This window comes from Diceros bicornis, chromosome 38 (assembly GCF_020826845.1).
Source record: "Diceros bicornis minor isolate mBicDic1 chromosome 38, mDicBic1.mat.cur, whole genome shotgun sequence".
In the NCBI taxonomy this organism is placed as follows: domain Eukaryota; kingdom Metazoa; phylum Chordata; class Mammalia; order Perissodactyla; family Rhinocerotidae; genus Diceros; species Diceros bicornis.
The window spans coordinates 22,468,263-22,496,082 of record NC_080777.1 but is presented as its reverse complement, the minus strand read 5'-3'; the positions used below and the strand labels follow the sequence as shown (position 1 = coordinate 22,496,082).

At 36.0% G+C, this 27,820-nt stretch overlaps 1 protein-coding gene across 3 annotated transcripts; it reads right to left on the bottom strand.

Annotated features, from left to right (window-relative positions):
* Nucleotides 1-22,877, bottom strand: RO60 (Ro60, Y RNA binding protein). Of its 3 annotated transcripts, none has more exons than XM_058533713.1 (9): nucleotides 22,763-22,877; nucleotides 19,786-20,385; nucleotides 15,938-16,158; nucleotides 15,302-15,448; nucleotides 14,899-15,036; nucleotides 11,418-11,534; nucleotides 10,297-10,410; nucleotides 9,862-10,008; nucleotides 1-145 (listed from the first exon to the last, which is right to left on the bottom strand). In XM_058533713.1, exons 2-9 carry the CDS (start codon nucleotides 20,363-20,365, stop codon nucleotides 86-88), a joined length of 1,524 nt encoding a protein of 507 aa, XP_058389696.1. In that variant the 5' UTR covers nucleotides 20,366-20,385; nucleotides 22,763-22,877; the 3' UTR covers nucleotides 1-85. The 3 variants fall into 3 exon arrangements, with proteins under 3 accessions (XP_058389696.1, XP_058389695.1, XP_058389697.1); XM_058533712.1 differs by lacking the exon at nucleotides 1-145 and adding an exon at nucleotides 5,706-8,464 and having other exon boundaries at nucleotides 22,763-22,875; XM_058533714.1 differs by lacking the exons at nucleotides 1-145; nucleotides 15,938-16,158; nucleotides 22,763-22,877 and adding an exon at nucleotides 5,706-8,464 and having other exon boundaries at nucleotides 19,786-19,823.
* Nucleotides 22,878-27,820: the final 4,943 nt, after the last annotated feature.

Below are 27,820 nucleotides of genomic sequence, written 5' to 3'. Positions count from 1 at the left end.
AATTACCATACACTGGATGGTTTAGACACAAATGTTTATTTCTCACATTTCTGGAGGCTGAGAAGTGCAAGATCAAGGTGCCAGCTTAATTTGGTTCTTGGTAAGGGCTCTTCCTGGTTTGCTGATGGCCATCTTCTTGCTGTGTCTTCACATGGCAGAGGGCAGAGAGAAAAAGTGAGCTCTCACCTCTCATACAGGCACTAATCCATCAGGAGGGCTCCACCCTCAACACTGAATTGCCTCCCAAAGGCCCCATCTTCAAATACCATCACACTGGGGATTCGAGTTTCAACATAAAAATTTTGGGGAGACACATTCAATCCCTAACATGACGCTTTACAGCTGGATAAAAGTATAATATAAATTTAAGACAAAACTAGGTATGAGGGGCCGGCCTGGTGGCGTAGCAGTTCAGTGTGCGCGCTCCGCTGCTGGTGGCCCGGCTTCGGATCCTGGGCGCACCGACACACCGCTTGTCCAGCCATGCTGAGGCCACGTCCCATATATAGTGGAGGAAGATGGGCATGGATGTTAGCCCAGGGCCAATCCTCCTCAGCAAAAAGAGGAGGATTGGCGTGGATATTAGCTCAGGGCTGATCTTCCTCACAAAAAAAACCCAAAATCAAAACCAAAACCTAGGTCTGAGTTATTTCGGCAGCTCTTTTTCCAGAACCATAGGCTAGAAAGAGAATGGTGACTAGTTTAAGAAAAAGTAATGTTATCTTTTTTTTCAGTCCTTGATTTTATTTTTAATGTTAAGTTCTGAAAGAAACTGTTAAGTGAGAGCCCATTAATATTAAAAAAATGGGCATTTGTTTTCTCATTTTATCACTAATCAATTTACACTTGAATTGCCACAATAACTAAGTGGGAAGCTGAAAGCTGTTAAAAAAAAAAGAAGTCTTTTAAAAAAATTTATCTGGGCTTTATTGTTTACTAATATTATAAAAAATATCATTTGAGCAATATTTTTTAAAGTTTCTTGATAAGGTTTAATATTGTTAAAAATTTTTTAAGTCTAGTTTTCTTCATCTATCAAGAAATGTATAGTTTGCAATCTTCCTTTCTCCATAAAACTGTTGACTTTGTCATCTTTCATAAGAGAACTATAAAATCAACCAAATGGTCAAAATTTTGGTAGGTAAGTTCTGATGTAACTTGCTCTCACCCTTCTGCATAACCTACAGCTCAGATCTCATAACTTTTCAGAAAAGTTTTATGGGAATTCTGAGAGAAAAGAAATTTCTGCAAATTGGTACTGAAACAAAATATTTTTATTTGCATAGTTGACTTTTGGTGTTAACATAACTTTTCCCAAAGGCAACTTTGAGTAAATTTTTTCACAAAAGAATCCTGTTTTAAAACTCCTTAAGAACATGCATTTTGATTAAATCCAGTTGTTTTGATCCTGTAATTGAAATCCCCAATCACATATATTTTAAATAATTATAGGTATATACAAGTAGAGGCATTATAAGGCCAATATTAATTATCGAACCTTAATTTCATCTTATTGAAATATTAAGAGCCTTAGATTTTTTTTTTCTATTTTTTTGTGAGGAAGATCAGCCCTGAGCTAACATCCGTTGCCAATCCTCCTCTTTTTGCTGAGGAAGACTGGCCCTGGGCTAACATCCGTGCCTATCTTCCTCTACTTTACATGGGACGCCACCACAGCATGGCTTGACAAGCGGTGCATCGGTGCGTGCCTGGGATCTGAACCTCCAAACCCCGGGGCGCCGAAGCGGAGCACACGCACTTAACCACTACGCCACCCACCTGGGCCACATGAGAGCCTTAGATTTTATAAGGCATATTATAACCTTAACGTTCTTATTTCTTTAAAGAATAAAAAGACAATTATTTGATGTGCATAGAGTTTATTTGGTATGTCTATCAATTTCTACAATACAATTAACCAGAACCAGTTCACATAGTGCCCACCTGCACTGCATGTCTAAAATGATTTATATTCAGTATGGTACTTTGCAAGGCTAGAAAGGAGAGAAAATCAAGAGTTCACAGTTTCGGTGAAAACTGTTTTATCATGAAATAAATTTAATACATTAGTATTTCATCCATTTGCTATCAGAAAACAGCAAAATTACATTGTTAGGTATATTATTTACAGTGAAAACTTGGAAGACTCGACAAAGCATCAGTGAGTTTATCAACAGACCTGGGAAACCCCCCGCCCCTCCTTTCAGAGTCTTTTCCTTTGAAATGAAACTTGTTATAAACCAAACTTTATATACTTTTAAGCACCAGCTTGACAATTTAGTTTTCTTTCAATTTTATAAAATATTCCTGCTTTGAAAGGCAAAGTGAATGTAAAAATGTGAATATAATTAAACAAATCACTGGCCTGGATACTTTTTATTACAACAGTCGCAATTTTACAACTATATTTACTTCTTTGAATAAATTTGCTTGTAGGCTGGACACAAAATATTTGCCTTTTGTCTTGAAAAATTCCCTTAAAAAATTAATCATTTTTGGAACTGTACAACTGTATTTTCCATTCAGAGTGTTTAAACATGCAACTTGGTCCTTGGAGATCATGTTACAGAAAGTCCAGCTTCTCGGATAATGTTATAGAAAACAATAAAAAACCTTAAACTACCACAAAGTATTACTGATGTTAACAGTCATGTATGTGTAACACATCAGTGTACCCAGATTATCCTGTTAATGGGTGCTTAAACGGCTAATGTACAATCAGGTTTTAAAACTTAACAGTTCAATCTCCATTCATTATGTAAAAGCGAAAGCTCTAGAAGACCCCTTGAGTTCTGTACTTCAGAAACACTAACGCTATTAAGGCATTACTTAGTGAACAGACCCAATGGAAAGTAACTAGTATGCCTGGGTTGGAGAGCTAGTCATATTTTAAGGCAGTCAGAAGGTTCATTTTTTTCACTTTAAGGCTCTTGCATACTTAAATTTTATTCTATGCAGGCATTATTTTGTGTAATTTAAATATTCATCAAGTGGTCAATTATGGAAATCAAAGCCTTTATATAAAGCAAATGGACAGTTTAGAACTAGACTATAACAATTCTTCCTCAACCAATTTTTTAAAAATGATGATTTCATGTATCATCACTTTGGAGAATTTCTTCATCATCAGAAGCTGACAATAAAAGGAAGAAAATATAACTCAAACGCATTACAAAAGTTACGTCATCACACCATACTATATTTAGAATAATAGTGCAACAAAGACATTTTTTCTTGGTTACTATTAATTAATATTTTAAATTTAATTTGGCTGTGTATGGATTCTAAACAGTTTAATTGCAAACAAAGCCTAACAAGTAATTTGAACAGAAGTTTCAATACAATGTTTGTATTGATGTAATATTCTATCAGTTATATGGTAATGGTATATAAAATAACAAGGCCTTATTTAACCTCATTTACTACCCTTAACAATCCAAGTGTTCGTTAAGTGAAACCAGCAGAATCATAGCTAACTTACCATTTCTTTTGTTCAAGCACAGATTCTGATAACTTCTAAAGGTACAGAAATTTAAATATATTTTAAAATTAAATATTATCACTTGTGTTCATAAAATTAAGAGTAATCATGGTGGTGCTAAATTAAATAGAAGCAAAGGGAAAAATCTCTTTAGGCTCAGAAACAGCTTTTGTATATTTTCATTGTATGTACAAAATTCATTCTCACCTTAATTTCAGTAATAGAGTTTTGCAACATAACTCTAGTTTATGTTTCTTTCTAGTAATTTCCAATATAATTTAGTATTTTCAGGGTTTAGGAAAAACCTGTCAATTATTATAATTTTATTCAAACAGTATGCTTCACTGCATTAGTTTTCTACATGAAAAATATTACCACAGGATTAATTTTTAAATTCACTTCATAATAACTTTTCAAAAGCAAATACAAAAATCCACCAATTAAAAAAAATGTTGAACGTGAATACAAGTTATTTACAAGATCTTTTATGCTATAACCTCATGGAAGTATTTAGTAGACAAAAGATTCTAATATAGGTCTTTATAGTTATGGAAACAGAAGCATTGAGACATGCTATTTTCTGAAAGAGTATTCAGTTAATTCTTTTTCTAAGGGCTAGGTACATCTATAATTGCAAAGAAAGGCTGAATAATTGATCTTATTCAAAGGCCACAAAATTTCTGCAAACATCTAATACAAAAGGTATATGACATAACTTGATCTGGGGAGAGAATATATCAATCCAATTATTGTTCCAACAGACCTGCCCATTATTAATTTGAAAAAATATGATCTTAAATCTATATGGAACAAAAAGCAATCTGCAGGGGCCGGCCTGGTGGCGCAAGTAGTTAAGTGCGTGCGCTCCCCTTTGGCGGCCCAGGGTTTGCCGGTTCGGATCCCGGGCATGCACTGAGGTGCTGCTTGGCAAGCCATGCTGTGGCAGCATCCCATATAAAGTGGAGGAAGATGGGCACGGATGTCAGCCCAGGGCCAGTCTTCCTCAGCAAAAAAGAGGAGGATTGGCAGATGTTAGCTGAGGGCCGATCTTCCTCACAAAAAAAAAAAAAAAAGCAATCTGCAAAAGATTCATCCCAAACCTAAATATGGGTGACTTTCCTGTCATTCATTTTATTACCCAGGTGGAGCAGGACTAGAAAAAGAAACAGAAGATAAAAATGTCGAAAGGAATTTTAAAAGAAAGATAGAGGTATAAAAGTAATCTTTCAACAAATAAGAGATGGGGGGCAGACAGCAAAATACTAAATAAAACCCTTACAGTAAATACAACAAAGCAGTTTTATTGTGCTTTTAAAGATGTTTCTCACTTAAACTGTCAGATCCTCAAATTTATTCAGGAATTCTGTCCTAAATTTCCCAAAATATTTTTATATTGGTTTTGCAAAATCTCAGAGAATGAGAAAAAAAGCCTGCTAAAATGGTATTCTATCATTTGTAGATTTACCAGTTACTTTAAAAGACTAAGCAAATGTTTGTTAATAGCATCTCCTCATTTTAGAGGATGAGTTTGTTTTTCTAGGTCTATCCAAAGGGATTTTAGACTTGGAACATATTCCCTTTTTCTCTTGACCAGAGAATAGTGGCTTCTTAGTCAAGACTCACCTTTGCTGTGAAAAATTTTCTTACATATTGCCACTCAGAATAGGAGTGTTTTAAAAAATTGAGCTATTGTTCTAAAACATTTTATCTTTCAAAACACATATCCTATAAGAATGTTTTTAATTTTAAAAAAGTTCTAATTGGTATTGCAAGCCTTCCTCCCAATTTAAACTTTTCTATAAATATTACATCATTGATGATTCAGGCATCAGATATGTTACTTTTTAAAGATAGCAAAATTGAATCACATAGGTTAAATTGGTTGTCTACAGTCACACAGTAAATTAGATAAAGCAAAAGCAATTCCAGAGGGGTAACACTAAATTCCATTTACTAGTATCTTCCTCACTAATGTTCCCATAAAAGTTACTAAACTATTATAACAGTGTTACTAAATGGGATCTAAGAAATTTCAACTAACAAGAGTAGGATTATAAGATTAATTTTTGTTTTACTAATTACAACTATATCTTGAAAATATTTACATATTTTCTAGGAAATAAAGTTCATTTATTTTCTTAGGATTGTTTTTAAAAGCAACATTTCCCTACATATTAATGTAGCAGTAATTCTAAAAGTAATTCAGTAATTCAGAAAATAAAACTTCTTTATCACTTGAGTACATTTTATTCATAATGAGGTAAGTTTTTTATTTTTTCTATAGGAGTATGTTATATAGGAACACAGGTTATTAAGATGTTAATTGTGCTTGGGGATTACTATGAACTGCAGAAGTCTACATGTTCACAATTTCTCTGTTTTTCTACTCCCAAAGCAATCATGTATATAGACTACTTCCTAATACCTAGAAAGATAAAAGTCTGAGTAACTATTTTATCCCCTACTCTTGGGAGTCAGTGTTTTCCATTTTGTGGAGAAATGAACACTGGGATGGGAACGAAGAGACCAAGATTTCTAGATCTAGTGCTCCAAAGCCACACTCTCTTAGACCTCGGATCCCTAAATTAAAAAATTACCTTTTAAATTTCAGAGGTTTCTTCCAGCTCTAAAATTCCATGATTTGAAAATAAAGTTACTTTCTGGGGTGGCTCCTTTTAGTATTCTTTTTCTTCTTTCTTAAATCTCACCCTAATCTATTTAATGAGACTTACCTAAATACTTCAAAAAGGTCACATCTAATCTGATTTCTCTGATGGATTTAATATTCGCTTGTGAATATATCTGTTTAAAACCACTACAGAGATAGTACATAACTGAGGGAAATAAACTTATACTATATTCCATTAAACATTTCTATTAGGAATAAAAAATTAGATCATGTTATAACTTTTAAGATCTTGGTTTACTTAAAGAATTCAAAAACGAGAACTTAATTCTATTAGGTTGTTTAAACTTTAAATTCAACCTGAACGTAATATTTTAATGTATCAAAAGTAGCTAACACATTATATCCAATGCTTGACAGAGGGTTAAAAACAGAATGACATCAGAAGCAATGTATTTTGGGTGGGGGTGGAGGGGTGCTATTAGCTTTGCTGACCAAAAAGTTCTCAGGTAAATCACAACATTTACAAATTGCTAGCCTTGAAGGAATGGCTACATATTGGAGCCAGCATAAATCTGTCAAATAACTTTGAAAGGAGCATTTTCTTGTCACTCCTAGAGCCCAAATTTCCCATGAAACAGAAGAAAATATCTACACAAATTCTAACACTACTAAAGTCCCCCTTCCCCACAAAACATAAAACCTCTAACCCTTCCAAGCATGTAAATATCCATAATTTACACTTACTAGTTTGACTTTTCACATAACAGTGAAAAGGGCTTCATAAATCCCCAGTAAATCCCTAATTAATATTTAAAGAATACATAAAAGCTGAAGTTTTATGTGTAAGCTATCTTAGACAACCATGATATAATTATGAGCAGATACTGGCATTTCAAAAGTTAAACCTCCCCACAAAGGGATCTTTGCTCAACAAAATGCACTTTAGTGTAGTGAAAAGAAAGTTTAATATACACGAATAAAATAGAAATAAATCATTTCTTAGAGACTCGTTAGTGGTAACTATGCTACTCAAAAACTGCCTTTCAAACCTGAAAGACCTACCTTGCTTTATTATTTTTTTATACTATCAAAAAAGAATGTTTTGCCACAATGAATAATGGACAAAGACATAGGAGGCCACTGACATGCTTACAATTAGAAAATATCTAAAACCCATTTATAATTGGCTAAAAAAAATAGTTAAAAGTAATTAGAACAATATTTATTTTAAAGTAAGGAAAAAGCTAATCTGCTTACAGTTGAGATTTTAATTGTCATACTTTCAGATTACGAGCGGAGTTAAATGCTTGAAATATTTTATGTTGTTTTCATTTAAGAGTATGAAAAAAAGAAAGTGTGACTACCTGAGGTTATGCTGTTATAATTCAGAGGAAACTGTCAAGTCACGCCCCTCACTCACAGCAATAAAATACACCAAAACAAACAAACAAAAAGCAAACCAAATAGACTTCCTCAGCTGACATAAACTTTAGAGTCTTTTCTCAGGGGTTTCCATTATGTTTCTAGTTAATGGTAACAATCAAGTGTAAACAAGACATCAGAAACAAAATATCTTTTTCACTGAATTAAGAAAGCTGCTATTTATGTGATCTTAGAAAACTCTTAATGGAATTTGTAAAACTCACTCATAATTTAATCAAACATCTTCTTTTTTTTTTTTTTTTTTACCTCCTTGGTATAAAAGTTTACAGATGAGTTTCATATTCCATCACAGTTAAATGGTCCAGTGCATTTCAGAGTATATGGACATTATCAAAGCTGTCCTTTCCCAATGAAAACATTTAAGAAAACTGGAAGCACTTCTGAAACAAGTGACATGATATGAAACTACTTACACTTTTGGCTCTCACTTCTTTTAAGTACAAATGTGATTGTTATGCAAAGCAAAACTGTTTGACTATTTACAGTCTCTATCAATAAGAAGTTCTCTATTAGATAGAGGGAGCTACAGTGTATTCTGAAGCTATTTCCCAAGAGCTAGTTTAGTAGGCAGAAAGAACTTTGGGCTCATCTGATTTTTCCTTTCTTTTTTTTTTGGTAAGGTAAACTTTCCATTATGCACATACTATACCATCATTTTATCATCTTTCATTGGATTAAGATTAGCTGGGAAGTAGCTTCGTATTTTTAGTGAGATCACTGATGGCAACGGACCTCTTAGCTCATGCTGGTGCTTATGGTTAAATCACATCTAATGTGAAATTTCGAATTACATCCAGAGCTCCAGTATCAAAGCCACACATATCCAACATGCCTCTATCATCTGGGTCTGCAATGGTAAAACCATTTGATGTCATTCCACAAACAATCAATTTAGCTGGAATACCCATCTTCTGTAGGAAAAGATCAAAATACATATTTAAAAAATTACTATGTAAGCAAAAGCAAATAACCTCTAAAATTAAACACTCTAAATTCTATCACAGCTTTTCATTACAAAGTCAATTTTGTTTTCTCCTCATAAAATTTGCCAATCTTTCAGGGCCAGACTATGTGATCTTCAGAATAGAAAATAAAATTGTGTAAACAACTTGCCTGAAATTCTTGCTTCTCTGTTTTATATTATTATTTGTTCTATGGGCCGTAGAATACATTCCTGAGCAGCCCAGGGACTCTGTACTTAGGAAATCTGCCAGGATATTCAGGGGCATCAGACATTTTTACTAACATATCAAACACTGGGGCAGTGTGTGTGGGTACATATAAATAATATTTCCCCGGGATTATTAGTATTTGGTCTATGACTTTGCTGTGTGTTAATACATACATGTCACATGTAGGAACCTGTCCTCTACAGCTATGATTTAAGGTTAAAATGATTGAGTTTTTGAGAAAAACCAACAATTACTCAGGGTGCCCTATGTCAGACACCATAATGAACTTTTCAAGTAATTAATGTAATTGTTAAAACAACCCTTAACGGTACATAGTACTATTAACCACTATGACATATATCATAGTAGTGATATACTACTATGACATTTATCAGTTAAATAATTTGCTCAGGTCCACAGTTAGTAAAAGAGAAAGACCCAGGACTTGGAACCCAGGCTGTCTTGACTCCAAATTCTATTCTCTCACTTGTCGTTCTCAAACTTAAGCATAAATCAGAATCCCCAGAAGAGATTGTTAAAACACAGTCCCAGCCCCAGAGTTTCTGATTCAGCAGGTCTCCCACGGGGTGAAGTTCTACTGCTACTTCCAGTCACACTAGCAACAATTCAAGTGCTCAATAGACCCGTGTGACTAGTGGCTACCATACTGGATAGTGTGGATATAGAATGTTTCCATCATTTCAGAAAGCTCAATTGGAGAGCACTGATTAGAATACAGAAATAGCCATAAACTTAAAACATAGATTATACATACAGCTTTGCTTTCACTTTAGGTAGTCCCTTAAGAAAACTCACAAATGATACTTTAATTTTTCAAGGAGCACAGTGAATCATTAGAAAATTTATAGTTCAGGTAAAATAAATATTTTGATTATTACCAAAAAACTGTTTGCAAAGGATAGTCTTAGTAATATATTGAATCGGAACTGGTTGAAATAAATTATATATGTGTAGCCAATACTTTCTTATTTCAACTACTGCAGAGTCCAGAACTGACATTGTATTCCTCACACAAAGGTACAGAACTACCTTCAGTATCATTTTTTTGAAATTTAGTGAATGTTTGAGAATTGACTCTCATTTGGGGCGAGAAAGAATATTAGAATTTGTTTTACCTTTCGATACTCCCTCAGAGCAAGAGCTGGATGGACACTTCCAGCAAAGGTCTCATTATCAGTGAACACAATGAAGACATCAGCAGCTGTATTTGTCTTTTGAGCCCAGATCATTGGAAGAGAGCAGTCAGTTCCACCTGCTGGGATCTAACTCAGAACAGACACATGAATAACAATAAAAGAAAGTGCTCTAGTTTCTGTACTGAGATGTTTGAAATAACTAAGTACTTAAAAATACTACTTTTTACATTATCTCTTTGTTTAGAGGCAATATACAGGCCTTTCCAAAGCTTGCACATATTTTTTGATTTTGTGCTCATGAGAAAATTTAGATGAAACAAGTTGTTCTCACAAATTTATTAATATCAGTCACGATATCAATATAAAATTATTATACAACACATGTTAAGTAAACTTAATAAAATAATTTCTTACCTGATTCATAACCATTAAGACCTGTGGTAAGGTCATATCTGTAGTCACTGGACATGGTACCATTTCATCTGAAAAAGCAACTACATAAGAATCTTTTTCTGTTCGTGTGACAACCTGAAAAATTCAATGGTAGTAATTTTCAGCAGATTTGGGGGAAATAAACATAGTATCTTGAGGTTCATAAAACTTTATCTTTAAAAGAAACACTCTATGATGCTTATTTTAATTCTAAACTTATTGTGTTTTGGAACTACACAGTAACAGTATAGCTTTTAAAGTACTTTCACAAACTCTTACAAAGACACTGGTTTTCACAACAATCCTTTAAAGCAAATAGAGTATATAGTCTTCTCATTTCATTAAATAAGGAATAAAGCCACAGAAGAGGAACTAAGAAGCCCACCCATTATTCATTTCTTGCTATTCAGTGACAGAGTCAGGCCAGAACCAAAGTCTCCTGACTGTTGTTAGTTCCTGATCTTTTAACTTCTCTACTCATTAATAACTTCTCTAGGCATTATCTACTCCCTCAAAATACTATTAATATTTAATCTTTTGTTGTCAAATTAAAATTTCTATTCTGACTGTTCTTTAGACATGCTTTTTCAATACACCTATGATACTGTACATACCTAAGTATATATAATTATATAATATACTTAAGTATATATACAACATACTTAGAACTTGGTTAATTTTTAATTATCTTTAGATATGAAATGATATTTAAACGAAATGAAAGTGTGCCAAATAAACCAAAATGACAAAAATAAGTGAAAACATAATTCTGGATCATATCTAACTTTACAATTTTTTTGTGTGTGTGTGTGAGGAAGATCAGCCCTAAGCTAACATCTGCCAATCCTCCTCTTTTTTTGCTGAGGAAGACTGGCCCTGGGCTAATATCTGTGCCCATCTTCCTCCACTGTATATGGGACGCCGCCACAGCATGGCCTGACAAGCAGTGCGTCGGTGTGTGCCTGGGATCCGAACCGGCGAACCCCAGGCCGCTGCACTTAACCACTTGTGTCACCGGGCCGGCCCCCTAACTTTACAATTTTGCCCCACAATAAACATTTTGTAGGGTGGCAAACATCCTAAATTGTCTGAGGTGTCCTCACCATGCACATGGCTGCAGCCACTGTGCTAGCGTTGAGCACACTGCCCAAAACTCTTTGGTTCATAGAAGCACTGACATCAACAGCCAGCAGGAAACGCTTTCCAGTTGGCTCAACTGTCTGAAGAGAAAACAAAATAAAACAAATCAAAAGCAATCATAGAAATTATAAGTAGATTAAATTTCTAACAAATCATATTTAGTTATCTTTCATTTGAAAGACTCTCTAAGATAAAAAGCCTGATTTTTGATTTACCAATTAATTGACAAGTATTTAACAATGCTTAGCTTTTACTACAGGTAAAACAAAGGAAATAAAATAGCCCATTTAATAATTTTATTTGAAGAAGTTAACATCTCCCTGTTTTTTAAATCTTTCCTCATGAAGAAAACAGGAAATTTCTAGCAAATTGTTTTTTGTGGTATTAAAATACAAATAACATAAAATTTACTTTTTAATCATTTTTAATTGCATGATTCTGTGGCATTAAGTACATTCAAAATGTTATATAATCACCACTACTATTTCCAGAACTTTTTCATCATCCCAAATACAAACTCTGTACACATTAATAACAACTCCCCATTCCCACCTCCCTCTAGCCTCTGGCAACTTCTGTTTTACTTTCGGTCTCTATGAATTTGCCTGTTCCAGATACTTCATATAAGTGGAATTACATAATACATGTCCTTTTGTGTCTGGCTAATTTCACTTAGCATAACATTTTCAAGGTCCATCCACGTTGTAGTGTCTTTCAAATTCCATCCCTTTGTAAGACTGAATACTCCACTGTATGTATATACCATACCTTGTTTACATATTCATCTGTTGAACACTTGGGTTGTTTCTACCTTTTGGCTATTGTGAATAATGATCCTACAAATATTCATGTACAAGTATCTGTTTGAGTCCGTTTTCAACTCTTTCGGGTATATACATGGGTGGTGGAATTGCTGGATGGTACGGTAATCCTATGTTTAACTTTTTGAGGAATAACCAAACTATCTTCCCCAGGGGCTGCACCACTTTGCATTCCTAACAGCAATACACCAGGGTTTCAATTTCTCCATATAGTTCCAAATGCTTGTTATTTCTGCTTTTTGTTAAGAGCCATCCAACTATGTGTAAAGTGGTATCTCACTGTGGTTTTGATTTGCATTTCCCTGATGACTAGTGATGCTGAGCATCTTTTCATGTTCTTATTGGCCATTTGTCTATCTTCTTTGGAGAAACGTCTCTTCAAATACTTTGCCTATTTTTGAATTGGGTTGTTTGTATTTTTACTGTTGAGTTGTACAAGTTGTTTATATATATGTTCTGGACATTAAACCCCTATCAGATATATGATATGCAAATATTTTCTCCTATTCTTTAGGTTCTCTTTTCACTTTCAAGTGTCCTTTGATGCACAAAAGATTTAAATTTTGATGAAGTCCAACTTACCTACTTTTTCTTTTGTTGCCTCTGCTTTTGCTGTCATATTTAAGAACCTATTGCCAAATCCAATGTCATAAAGCTTTTTCCTATGTTTTCTTCTAGTGTTTTATAGTTTTAGCTCTTAAATACAGGTCAACGATCCACTTTTTTTTTTTTTTTGTGAGGAAGATCAGCCCTGAACTAACATCCATGCCTATCCTCTTCTTTTTTTGCTGAGGGAGACTGGCCCTGGGCTAACATCCGTGCCCATCTTCCTCCACTTTATATGGGACGCTGCCACAGCATGGCCTGACAAGCGGTGCGTCGGTGCGTGCCCGGGATCTGAACCCGGGCCGCCAGCAGTGGAGCGCGCACACTTAACTGATATGCCACGGGGCCGGCCCCCTACTGATCCACTTTGAGTTAATTTTTTGTATATAGTTTGAAGTTATGGTCCAAGTTCATTCTTTTGCATGTGGATATCCAGTCTCCCCAGCACCACCTGTTGAAGATTGTCATTTCCCCATTGAACTGTTTTGATACTCTTGTCAAAAATCAACTGACCATATACGTGACAGTTTATTTCTAGGTTCTCTATTCTATTCCATTGATCTATATGTCTGTCTTTATGCCAGTACCACACTGTTTTAAGTACTGTAGCTTTGTAGTAAGTTTTGAAACTTGTAGGTTTGGAAGTGTGAGTCTTCCAATTTTGTTCTTTTTCAAGATTGGTTTCACTATCTGGGGTCCCTTGAGAGTCCACATACATTTTAGAACGGGTTTTCTGCTTCTGCAAAACATGCCATAGAGATTGCACTGAATCTGTAGATCGCTTTGGGTAGTACTGTCATCATAACAATATTAAGTCTTTCAAACTATGAACACTGGATATCTTCCCATTTATTAATGTCTTCTTAAATTTCTTTCAGCAATGTTTTGTAGTTTCCAGTATATGTCTGCACCTCCATAGTTAAATTTATTCTTAAGTCTTTTATTCTTTTGGATGCTATTATAAATGGAAATGTTTTAACTTGGCTTTTAGATTGTTCATTGCTAGTGTATAAAAATACTACTGATTTCTGCCTATTGATTTTATGTCCTACAATTTTGCTGAATTCGTTTGTTAGCTCTAACAGTTTTTTGTGGATATTTTAGGGTTTTCTACATATAAGATAACGTCATTTGAGAACAGAGATAATTTTTCTTCCTTTCCAATTGGGATGCTGTTTTTCTTTTTCTTGCCTGTTAGAACTTCCAGTATTATGTAGAATTGAAGTGGAAAAAGTGGGCATGCTTGTCTTATTCCTTATCTTGGAGGAAAAAAATTTCATTCTTTCACTATTGAGTATAATGATAGCTGTGGGTTTTTTATATATGGCCTTTATCACGTTGAGAAAGTTCACTTCTATTCCTAGTTTATTGAGGGTTTTTTTAAATCATGAAAGGGTACTGAATTTTGCCAAACGCTCTTTCTGCATTAATTGAGATGATCATGTAGTTGTCCCTTCATTCTATTAATAGACTGATCTACTGACCGATCTTCATTGACTGATTTTTGTATATTGAATCAACCTTGTATGTTGAGGATAAATCTCACTTGTATAATCCCTTTAACTTGTTGCGGAATTTGGTTGCTAGTATTTTGTTGAATAGCAAGAAATTTTTAAAACCAAAAATTTTAACTTATGGCTCTGATGTAGGAGTTCCATTCCTAAAAAAATCACTTCCTCTCAAGACAGAGGAGATCCACTACTGATTAATGAGAAAAACAGAGGACAGAGGACTAAGTCAAAGGACTCCACAGGAATGCAAAATTTTAAATTTGGTAATTTAAAACTTGTCAAAATGATCTTAGGATAATTGGTTGTTGCCCAAAGGCAGGGAGAAATACTTTACTCATAAACTTAAAATGTTAATTTTATACCCACCTTCATATGAACAAGGAAAAACAAACGAATATCTAATCAAAAATGGTTAAACTATTAATATCACCTTTAAAATGTGTTTTTACAAAAGATATTAAGTCCTAATTGGGTCATTTGTTTTAAAACAAAAATCAAACCATTACCTTAAACGTTTTATAAAAAGCGGCATCCAAAGCTGTCAGAATGTCTTCATCAGGGCACCACTTCAGTTTTCCTCTGAGCCCATGCCCTATTTTATAAGTTTCTAATGCAATTAAAACATGAAATGGATGTATACGAGCCTAGAAACAAGACAAACACAGAAAGTAAACGCAAAATTCAAATGAAAAATTGTAGTTATGTCTTAGATTTTTGTTATTATAGCTAATAAATACTACTTCATAAAGAAAAGAGAAAAATGAGGACATACTAATCTTAGATTTCAGAGTCAAAATGCAATTTGGTAAGATAAAAGTCTGCGAACACCTAAAAAATGTGCTGACTGTATTTCTAAAATTTAGGAGCCAACTTTTTCAATTAGTAGTAGCTAACAAAGGTAATGCTTACCTTTTTCAACAGTTTTTCGTTACACAGTTTTTCACATACTAAAGATACTTCTGAATTTCCTGGTTCAAGCACTGAATTGGCAGTCATCTTTCCTAGATTTCTTAGTAATGCAGTAAGAGGCATTTCTTGTAACAAAGCCTTCCATATCTATTGCAATAACATAGGCAGAAATATAAGGAATTAAGAAGAAATGAATCAGTGTAACAGCTATATCAATAATGATATTAATGATATATTCTCTAAGGGTTTCTTTTGGGGTTCAGAGCACTTTCTAAACAAAAATTTGTGCGAACTGGTCAAAGGCTTATCAAAAAACTAACTTGCTCTTTACTAGAGCAAGAAAATGAAGTATATTTTATGAAGGACCTGCATAGAACCATTTTATTTATTTATTTTTAATTAGCAAGTCAAATTAACCAGCATATTTTCTGGATCGGAACTAACACTTACTGAATGCCAACTACATCTGGGCAGTGTGTTACGTACTTTAAACAAACACTAATTTCAAGATAAAAATATTTTCATTTTTCCTTAAAAAATATTAATATACAGTTACCCAAATATATAGTTACCCTTTTAACACATATAAATTATTTATGTTTCATCACACGCTATAACATATTATAATTTACTTACCTCTTTAGACTTTAAGTGATTTGTTAGAAGATGTTCCCTAACTAATCTATGCTCTTCTATTAGATGAATGACTTCCAGCTCATCTTTTGTGTGCTTCACTTTCTCTACAGCCTCCAGATACTTTAATAACTTTTCAGTCTCCACAGAAAGTGCTTTTTCTTTATATAATTCATGGACCTCTTTCCAGCCCTTTGTAATATATTTGGTCACAATAGCAAGTCCTTTAACAAAATAAAGAATTGAAAAGGCATGTAGGATTACTAGGTAAAAAACAGAACATGTTTACTGAGAATGCATTATGTGACAGGCATAGCTAGACACACAGGCGTTGACTTCAAACTGCAAGGCTGCTTTCGGTGATATAACATATTTAAGGAAATAGAGTCACTTAATTATGCTTATTCCATCATAACTGTTTCAATATGAGACTTTGGAGAAAAACCTCCTATATCCTAAGTCATTTTAGTATAGAGCTGCTGTGTTTTTGAGACACTAGTATTAGAAACTTTGGTAGACAGTGCCTATCTCAGATCCACAATCTCAGAACAACTCACAAAAGTACAGATCTTCTCAATTAATCTCATATTCACTTGTCCCTTTCAGCTGCTAACTAAGTGTGCATTTATGAACAGCAGAGATGAGTGGAAGTGGACAGGAAGGCAGGTAATCTATAATTTTTTTTTTAATAACTAAGAAAGTATTACAGCCCAAATTAAAAAAAAGAAACATAATGTTCATTTCTTCTACAAATTCTTTTCATAGTTGAAAGACCTTTGGATTAGGGGTTGAGGAAATCTGGGTTCCAGCCCACACTCTGCCAATAAACGGCTGTGTGATCGTTCTAGGCCTTACTTTCCACTTCTGTAAAAGCCGGGGGTGGGAGGGAACACTGAGTTATCACATTCAAAGGTCTATGGGGGAAAGGTGGGTATAATAAACAAATGAAACAGGCCATTGACATAATAGAGTGTGGGGCTGTAGTGAACTAAAGAGAGTATGCCCTGACAAACATTTTAGTGAAGTACCGGCTTAGTGCTGCCAAAAAAATATATTTTCAAAAGAAGCCAGAATATGGATTTTTATGTCATGTCTTCTAATTTTTTAACGTGATGTTGGCAAAGAATTCATTTTTTTCTAAAATACTGTGCAGGCCAATGCATCTCTAAGGCAGACTGTGCCTATGTGCTATTTCCGGACTCTAACGTAAATAATTTGATCAAAAGTTAATACTGATATGCAGGAACTTCTAAAGTATTGTGACTTGCTATCTTCCAGATTTTAGTACAAAATCTTACATTGTCTTAAATGGTTAAATGTTTCAGGTGAACATGTCTTCTATTTTGTCCTTCCAACTAAAATAAAACTTCCTTAAATTCAGTCTTATGAGTATTTTTCTCCTACCTAAGTTCTAGACTTGTGTTGGCCACACAGTAGGTACACAATAAATACCTCATTAATTGAATCACATTTTGACTTGTTTTATCTGTTTTAAATACACTTTTCAGTTAAGGTATTAAAATATTACTTGTTCAGTAGCTTAGTTGGTTTCCAAATTCCTTTCACTCTGAGAAGCCTGGGGATCTTTTATGCCATAAATATACTGCTATTATTACAAGGTTTTAAGGATGAGTTCTGCCCTCAAAAATTTAGAATTAAATGTGGGAGTAAATTTAGGAAACTTCTATTAATTCCTCATTTGACAGACCAAGAATTAAGAACCCTGAATAACTATTTGCACAAATACAGAAACTAATTTTTCCTATTAGAACTAGCACTTAGGTCCACAGCATTATGTAGTGTCTCAAAAGGCAAAGCTGGATCCTTACATTCTTCTCATACTGGATCAAAGATTTAAAAGTAAGAAAAGTAAGGCATGAATATGTTAGGAAAAAACGACAGGTAAATATTTTTATGACTTTAGGTTGGAAAAGGCCTTTCTAAACCAAACACAAAACAAAACCTATGAAGAAAGACATGGACAGCTTTGATTACATTAAAATTCCAAACTTTGGTGTGCCAGAAACACCCCCCCCATCAAAAAGACTGAAAGACAAAGCAAAAAAATGGGGTAAAAATGCACACAATGTATATAAAATAATTAATTCCTATACTATGTATCCCACGTTCTTAGAACAGTGCCCATCCATAGTAGGTGCTCAATAAGTATTTGATGAATCAATGAATGGTGACTAATCAATATTAAAAAGAAAAACAACTCATTGAATAAAAGGGCAAAGATACAATATAATCCACAAAAAATACAAATAATCAGTAAGCACATGAAAAGATAAGCTTTGGCCCAAAAATACAAATTTAAATAAGAAGATATAATTTTTCACCTATCCTATTGGCAAAGATTAAAAAACACTGGTAATAGTCAGTGCATAAATGTGGGGAAACTGGTCACTTTCATATATTCTTTGTGGATTTAACCATTATAGAAATATTTACACTATACAAGTTTTTTTGCAGTATTTTTGTAATTGTACAAAAAACAGGAAGCTACTTAACTGTCATCAGTAAGAGACTAGCTAATTCTGGTGTATTCATACAATGGTATACATGCAACTATTTCTACTGACCCGAAAAAATATCAATCATATACTTTTAACTGAAACAAAGAACGTATGTAAAATTAAAAAAAATAAAACATAGCGCTATGTTTAGGAAAACCCTGGAGTAATATACAACATATCATATATAGTGACTTCTTCTGAAGGGCAGGACTCCTACTTTCGGTATTCTATAGCTATTTTAAAACAAGCATGTAATTTCTAATAAAAAATCAAAATACAAATGTTTGTGTATATAAATATTTACAATGATTTACTGCTTAAATTTCACTTGAAAAAAATCCATTTATAGTAAAAAAAAAATGATAAATTAGGAATTACTGAGGAGATTCTGCGTATAAAGATATCATAACACAATATACGTGGAAGGGGAGGGAACCAACACTGCCCTTCTACTACGTCAGGAACCGTGTGTGGTATTTTAATATACATTATCACATTTAGTTACAATAACTGTAAGGGTTATTCCCCTTCTTCCTTCTTTAATAGATAAAGATACAGAAACTCAGAAGAGGTAAGTTACTTGGCTTAAGGACTGAAATTTGAACCCACATGGGTGATGTCTTCTCAAGTTTCAGTTCTAGTGTCAAAAAACGTCAAGTTTTGGACATGCTGACTTTCGCGCAAGTCCACAATTTAAATTTTTCCTGCCCCAAAGTTTTTCTTATTTCTCTTCTAAAAAGGACTAAGTGATTACTGTAGATTCAACTAACTTCTCAAAAGTCTCTTCCCACAGACATAGAACAACTGGCCCAAGTTACCAGATCCCCTGGCTGACTGCGTGGAGACAATTAACATCCTGAATTGTTAAGTTCAGCGCTATTTCAGGCAGCCTTTAGGTTCCATGGAACACATGCCCTAGGGAGACGGGGGGAACAAATGGTAAGGGCTAGAGCAGCGCAGCCTGACTACCCGCCATGTACAGGCGAGGAGCCGTCTTGCTTACTACACCTTTAATCATGTCCGTGCTGCTTTCATAGTCCAGAATCACTTGGGGAGCATTCTAGTTAGCAGGGTGACATTTTAAGATTTAGAATATTAACCCGTAAATCTGTCATTTGATTCTTGACTTAATTTCTGGATTGCCTGTGGTAGGTGTTCAATTCCAGGTTGGCATTAAACATATTTGAATTAGTCAATGTGTTTTGAGAATGAAAGAATATTTCTAGAAAATATTACATAACAGTCTTATGTCAAAAATTTGCTGTTTATAGGATATTCGCACACACACCCTCGCCAACCCCTGCCCCCCCATCCCAAGGATCTTATGCTTACCTTCACTGGAAGGCTTAAGATGTGACAATCTTAACAGATCTTTGTGAGACCAGCCATTTCTTTGCTTATATTTTGTAACTGCCAGAGCAAGGGCCATGCCCCCTTTTTCATTGTACCAGTCTGCAATAGCCTTCCGGAGGGCACGACCCCACATGCCACATTTCATGCTTTCCTTCAGATCTTTCTTAAACTGGATAAAAGTAAAGAGATGTGTAGGAATGCGACAAACTTCAGACACAGCTTTAAACGCTGCCTGTTTTGTGCTTATGTCAGAACATTGGGAACAAATGGCAAGTGCAAAGAGCGTAGGCTCCTGCTTTGCGGTTCTGCCTTCTTGACTAAATGACTTTATTTCCTGTATCACTTCACATCCTCTGCCATCTTCAATCAATCTAATTAAAGCTTCTGCATTTTCAAGGCCCAACTTCTGTTCTTTGATATAGTAAGTCCCACCTTCAGAACCAAAACACAAGAACCGGTGCAGTCGATTCATATCGGTGACTTGCCATACATATCCATCTTCAGAATTGGTTATCTGCTTCTCATTCAATGGTTGCTTTTGGTTTACTGATTCCTCCATTTTTCTGTCTTTTAGGAAACCTATCAAAAAGCAAAATGGTATTACAGCTAGATAGAAACAGTAAAATTAGAAAAAGGAAAACAGTATTTATTAATCTATGCTTATTAAAAATCTGCCAGAAAATCTTTTAACTTAAAATACTTTTTAAGCTCAGTAAGTGGTGGTATGATAATCAGAAACAACCAAGAAGTCACAGTTTTGAGGTCGCCTTTGTTGCCTCAAAGACTAAGCAGGCAGATCAGCACTGGGTGTGGAGGCCCAGCTAGAGCAGAATAAAAGGGGGAGAGAGGGCAGCAACGGTAGCGGACACTAAGAAAGATCTTATTCCCTTTACTCCCTGAGTCAACTGTGTAGACATTTTTGGTTGTGCATCCAACATCCATTCCTTCCCTCTCCCTTCTCTCTTATCCTCTTCCTGGCTTCATGTCCTTTAAGGGAGGTTAGGCCTTTCCTCAACCCCAAGAGATGAATCACGATTGCTCTAAGCCAGTGTTCTCAAACTCTATGTGCCTCAAAATTACTTGAAGTGCTAGTGAAAACACAGAATGGTGGGTCCCACCTACCCCCCAAATTTCTTTCTTAGTTCAGTACGTCTAGGGTGAAGCCTAAGCACCTGTACTTATCACAAGCTCCCAGGTGATGCTCTCATTCCTCTTGCCAACATTGGGCGTATATCACAATTCTGGCCACTGTGACAAGGTAAGTCTGCTGGAAATACTTCTGAGGTTTTCTTCACTCTTAAAAGGAGGCTTGGGCTCTTAAAAGGAATATTCCCCTTTCTGCCTTGAGACATTCATTTGTAAGTGATGTCTGGAGCGGTGGCAGCTATCTTGGGCCATGGGGAAGCCAGTTTAAGACACTAATTTATAAAGGTGGCAGAATAGAAAAAAAAAAATAGAAGGAATCTGGGTCCTTGATATCACTGAGCTACCTGGAACTGCCTTACTTACAAATTTCCTAAAATATCATAAATGTATCCTTGTTGTTTATGCCAAGTATAAGTTTTCTGTTACCTGTAGTTGAGAGCATCCTAACTGACTAACATCCTATCAACTGTGCTCATTTATAGTTTATGTCATCTGTAAGTGCCCACACTTTCCTCCTTCCATTCTCTCTAAAGCTGTTAGAAGCAGCTGTCTGGCAACAACATCCCTTTTTATCCTCCTAATGGAGCAATCACAATCGTCCACCACTTCATCAGTCCACCACTACTCTTACTACAGTATAGCTGTTAATCCAGGGGCCACAAGTCTCCTGCCTATACTTTATAGTGCACTGGGCTTCTCCCCATGGCCAACAAAACAAAACAATATAACCATTAAAATACCTGAACCAGCATTTAACTGTATACTATGTATAAGACAAGAAGGAGGTTTCTGTTCCATTAAAAAGATAAAAAAAATTTTTTCCTACTCTCGGGGAAATCTCATTCTATTTGATGAGGTAGAAATATACACACAATACAAAGCAAACAGTAATTAATGTTCTAATAGAATAGTACTGAGTGAGCAAAGGAGGATAAAATAATGCTGTCTCAATAACCCAGGAAGATTTGTGCAGAGAAGGCAAACTGAAAAACTGGTATATAAAGTTTGGGGGAAGGCATTCCAGAAAGGGGTTTCTGAAATCTTGCTCTGTGTCTTCAGATTTCAGAAAAGGAACTATCTAAATTTGTGCCTATCTAAAAGGCACAGCTGTCAAGAAATGCCGACAGATATAGTAGTAGCTTAGAGGGGAACACAGGCAAAAGAAATTTTGCTCTGAAGATACAAGCTTGAACATGTTTATATATTGTGGGGAAGGCTGAAGATGAAACGCTGGTGAATGTTAACAGTTAAGAGCTGGGGAGAAAAGGGCCCTTTAGAGGAGAAAGAAGGAGGGGCACACAGACTTAAACAGGCAGGTCGGCCCCGTGGCTTAGCGGTTAAGTGTGTGCACTCCGCTGCTGGCGGCCCGGGTTCAGATCCCGAGCGCCCACCGACGCACTGCTTCTCCGGCCATGCTGAGGCTGCGTCCCACATACAGCAACTAGAAGGATGTGCAGCCATGACACACAACTATCTACTGGGGCTTTGGGTGGGAAAAAAAATAAAAAAAAAAAAACCAGGCAAGAGTGGTCTCAAGGGCCACAGGGAAGAAAATTTCAAGGAGTGAATGGCTGGTAACGTCAAACGCTCAGAGATCAAGTAAAATAGGGCCAGAATGAGCACTGGATTAAGCAAAGAGGAACGAGGAGGAAAGGCAACTGCGGTAGAGCTCTGCAAGAAACAGCTCGATTACAGGGAGATCAGGAGGGCAGGCAGCGAAGGAGACTTCCCAGGTAGACCACTCTATAGAAGCATCCTTATAAATGGAAGGTAAGAGAGAGTGTGGGAGCTGGAGGAGGAACCTTTTTACCTTTTTAGATGAGAGGACACTGAGGTTGAGGTTGAAAGACCCAATGTGGAGAGCTGAAGACAGCAGAGCAAGGGCGGACCGGAAGGAGTGAGATCTCTGGAAGCAGTGGGACAGGGTGAGCGGGGAGCATCCAGGTTCAGAGTGGCCCAAAGAGAAAGCCCCTTCACTAAGGGGGAAGACATGTTTGAGGGAGAGAGGAATAAGCAAACTGAGGGGGTTCCCACGGTGGGGAAGTCCGGTAGGTACAGGAGCAATGAAAGGTTGGGTCTCAGAGTGGGGAACACATATAGTGTGGGGAAAAGTGCATGGGAGAATGGAGAGCCTCACATTTTGAACGTGATGGAGGGGACAGTGATTTGAATTGTGTTGGAAGAATCAGCGTCAATACTCCAAAGTTCTGGTATAAAGTAGCTTACGTTAGTGCAGGCCTAGGCCCCAGGTGGTGCCAGAGATGTAATGATCATATTACACATTAGTCATCAGGGAACAGTTTAAAGTTCCTGAGCACAGCATGGGCTGCAACTCCTCGTGCAGTGGACGCTGCTGCCTCTCCTATTTATCCTTATCCTCTTTTCAATATGGCTTTTGCCTCTGCCCTTCAATCCAAAAAGACTCTGAGCAGATTAACAGGCTTCTCAAAGATTGATACCGTAACTGCTAATCCCAGTAGAAAATTTTATATTATCTTGATCTTTACACTGCATTTGACATTGCTAGCCCCTCCTTTAGCTTTCACAAAAATACTCTCTGGTGGTACTTCAACCTGGCTATTCCTGCTTATCAGTTATACTTAGATGAACACTGTGGAAATGATATTCACTATCAGATTCTCCTCCTACACCAGCTTCCCTGCACCAAGGCCCAAGTGGTGAGATTTAAAGGTCCCAATCCAACCCTCAAAATCCCCTCCCTTCCAAATTCTTTCCCTTGTATTATTCTTTGTGAGCACGTCTAGCTAACATCATCAGTTCCCTCGAGGGCAGGGACCAGGTCTTGTTTGTGTATCCCTCCTCTGCACCTAGAACACCACTTTTAACTAATCACTAATACACACTTAAGGATAACTAAGCAGCATTGAAGTTGCTTTTCTGAACCACTTGTCTAAGAACTATGCATGATTGTTTTTTCTTTCCCGTAACATTTATTTTGAAAAGAAGTCTCAATGTATGCAATTAGAAACATAATTCAAGCCTTTAAGATAAATTCTGTAATGAGAATAAAATAATAAATGTACTATTTGCAGGTAATGGAAATACAATCAAGAAAAATAAAACATGAAAAAGTTACAAAGAGCAAGTAATGAGTACTGAGTAAAAGTGACATCTGAGAAGAGTATTTCTCTGTAAGTTTAATATTAGGTATTCAAGTGTCTTTTGTAGAGCAAGCAGCAAAATGAGTTTTTTAATGTAGAGCGGCTGGCTGAGAGAGAAATCCCTAAATGTAATCCTTGTGATCCTTATTATAAGAAACAAAGCCAGTTACTTATTCATAGTTGTAGCAATGGAATTTTCCCTTTGCATTTTATATTAATGACAACCATGAGGACAGACCTTTCAATATTTCTGTAGGAGGAAGTGCTCAGCTTTTCATATGCTTCTGTGACCATACTTTCCAGGGAGCAACATTAAACAGTGGAACAGATCACACCACTAACAGCTACGGAACCTCTCTACTTGCTTGTGTAAATTTACCAAATTTTTAAAGTGAAATATGAAAAACAGAATGGCAGCACATTGCAAGCTAGTCTCCTTGTCATTGAGTGACAAATTAACTTTATACAAGTTAACTTTAAAATGGCTAGGTGGTAAGTCACAGAGGTATAATAAAGAATATCTGGTCTTTGTCCATGGTTCTTGGCAAAGCTTCAAAAACCCTTGGAATTTCCTGATTGGCAGGAGTCTTTGTTATGTTAATGTCATAACTCACTCTGGGCCTTTAGATAGCCTCAGGATGGGGGCTGGGCACCAGAAAGACCAATCATTTCATTAGACGGTTGGAAATCAGACCAGAACAACCTCCCAGGAGGGGAGAAGGGCCCGAGATAAAGCTCAACTAAGTGGTCAATGATTTAATCAATCATGCCCAGTAAGGAAACCACATACACACTTGACAACAAAGGTTAGTGGAGGTTCCCAGTTGGTGAACAAATTAACTTGCGGTGAGGGTGACAAGCCAGGATTCCAGACAGGGAATCCCTCTCTCACCTCCAGACTTTGGCCCACGTGTGTCTTCCATTTGGCTGTTTCTGAGTTGTATCCTTTACAATAAAACTGTGATCATAAGGATAGTGCTTTTAGTGAGTTATGTGAGTCATTCTAGTGAATTATTGACCCTGAGTGGCTGTGGGAAACCTTGAATTTGTAGCTGGCCGGGCAGAAGTGTGGGTAGACTAGGGACCCTACTGAAGTAAGGGGGGTCTTATTGGGGATCTTGCCCCTTAACTTGGGGGATTGGATGCTGACTCCGGAACTGAACTGAGTTGAACTGAATTGTAGGAAACTGACTTGGTGTCAGAGAATTGGTCTCAAAACACAGACACCAAAGGCACAAATGACAAAAGAAAAAAAAGATAAACTAGACTTCATCAAAATTTAAAACTTGTGTTGCAAAGGATACCACTAAAGAAGTGAAAAGACATCCCATGGAATGAGAGAGAATATTTGCAAATCATACAATGACAAGGAACCTGTTTCTAGAATATTTAAAGAACTCAGAAGTCAATAATAAAATGATAAATAACCCAACTAAAAAATAGGCAAAGGATCTGAATAGGCATTTCTTCAATGAAGATATACAAATGGCCAACAAACACACAAAAACAGGGTGAATATTATTAGTTATCAGGGAAATGCAAATCAAAATTGCAATGAGATACCACTTCACACTCACTAGGATGGCTATAATCAAAATGACAATAATAAGTGTTGCTGAGGATTTGGAGAAATTAGAACCCTCATACATTGCTAGTGGGAATGAATGTAAAATGATAAATCACATTAACTCTATATTTAACCTTTTGAGGAACTGCCAGACTGTGTTCCAAAGTGGTAAGGGGTTTGTTTTGGGGGTGATGAAAATGTTCTGAAATTAGATAGTAGTGATGGCTACACAACTCTGTGAATATAGTAAAAACCAATGAATTCGATATTAAAATAGTGAATTTCATGATATATGAATTCTATCTTTCAAAAATCTGTTACTCAAAAATGAAAATTAAAAATTGGCTAAGTAGGGCTGGCCCTGTGGCTTGGCGGTTAAGTGCATGTGCTCCGCTACTGGCCGACTGGGTTCAGATCCTGGGCACGCACCGACGCACCACTTCTCCAGCCATGCTGAGGCCGCGTCCCACATACAGCAACTAGAAGGATGTGCAACTATGACATACAACTATCTACTGGGGAGGCTTTGGGGAAAAAAAAAAAAACAGGAGGAGGATTGGCAATGGATGTTAGCTCAGAGCCGGTCTTCCTCAGCAAAAAGAGGAGGATTAGCATGGATGTTAGCTCAGGGCTGATCTTTCTCACCAAAAAAAAAAAAAAACCAAAAAAGGCTAAGTAAAATATAAATGGGAAGTTATTTAATAAATAAACGTTTAAATGATATTTAACTCTACTTTTTTAATATTTGTCTTTAGAAAGCAATCTGAGAAACACACAGACATTTACAGGACCTTAGTTTCTGGTTTCCCCAACTGCCATCATCTCCCTCCTCAAAGCTTAAGCTTCAATGTCAGCGGTTTAGAAGGCAGTGGGGCAGTGAGTGAGGTCAGAGCCTGGTCATCAGTTAATCCACTCCTGAATAATCAAGTGTTGTAAATCCAGATTAACAAAAAAAAAGACAGTTAATTCTTCCTTAGGTTAGCCTCACTACCCAATGCTCTTAAAGCACACTATTCTAAAGAATTTAATACTGCTAAAATTGTATTAAACTTCTATAAACTAAAATGGGGGAAGAAATTAAACAGATCATAATATTTATTAAAAGCATGGCTGCCATTTGAAATTGGTTGTGGATATTTTATACACAGCTCACTTCTCTCAACTTTGAATGCAAAATCAGTGAATGCTAATAGTACACAACATGTAATCGCACTTTCTGCTTCGCATTCATTAGAACTAGAACATTTACGGTATCTTTTAACAGTACAAACACTATATTATTTCTAAAGATTTCTACACTCTTCTTGAATGTACACACTTGAATATCTTTCCAAAGTCTCTCGTCCATTTTTTATCTGAAAATGCTACCTTTCGTCCCAAGAGGTCAAATAAGTTTGCAGCTTATTCCTTTTTAAAGGAAGTCAAGGCTGACTTACATCTATGAGAGTGCAAGACAGCTCAAAACAAACAATAGTGCAAAAACTGGGGCCACAAATTCAAATAACTGCATCATTCAGACTGGTAATGGACATGGTGGATCAAGTCAAGTGTGATGCAGTAAAACGTGAGGAACAAGTGTGATGCCACAGTGAGGAACTGTGGCAAATGTGACGGCAAGCCATCCTGAAGGCATGCACTCAGCCAATTGGTTGCCAGGTGGTATGGGCCTAGTATTGCCAGATCGTCTCATTTTTCTCAAAGACCTAGAAATCTGGATTTTTATGTGAACTTTTAGGATTAAATGTTAACAACATTAAAGAAATTTTAACCTCCCTTTCTGATTGCTTCTAGGTTGTGTCAAGGGCTAAATTTTCAGTCCAGTCTTTGTACAATAGCCACCATGTTAAGTTGGGTATGAAATAAATGTGAGTTTTGAGGCATTATTCAGCACAGAAAACACTTTCAAGTTCACAGCAACATTACAGACTAAAAAATGTCACAAATTACCGCTAACAGCTTTGCGCCCATTCTAGGCGTGGTTCACAAGGAAATAAGGCTAGACCTCTGTGCCTCATAAACTTTTCCATTTAAGTATACGTAACAGGGCAGATACTGAACAGAAGCCCCCCCAGCTTGAGGGCAGAATCTCCCAGGGACAAACTTCAAGAAAGTTCCAAAAATTTTTTTTTTAATCAAACACTTGATACAAATTGTAGCTTCTCTTCCATAATATCACCAT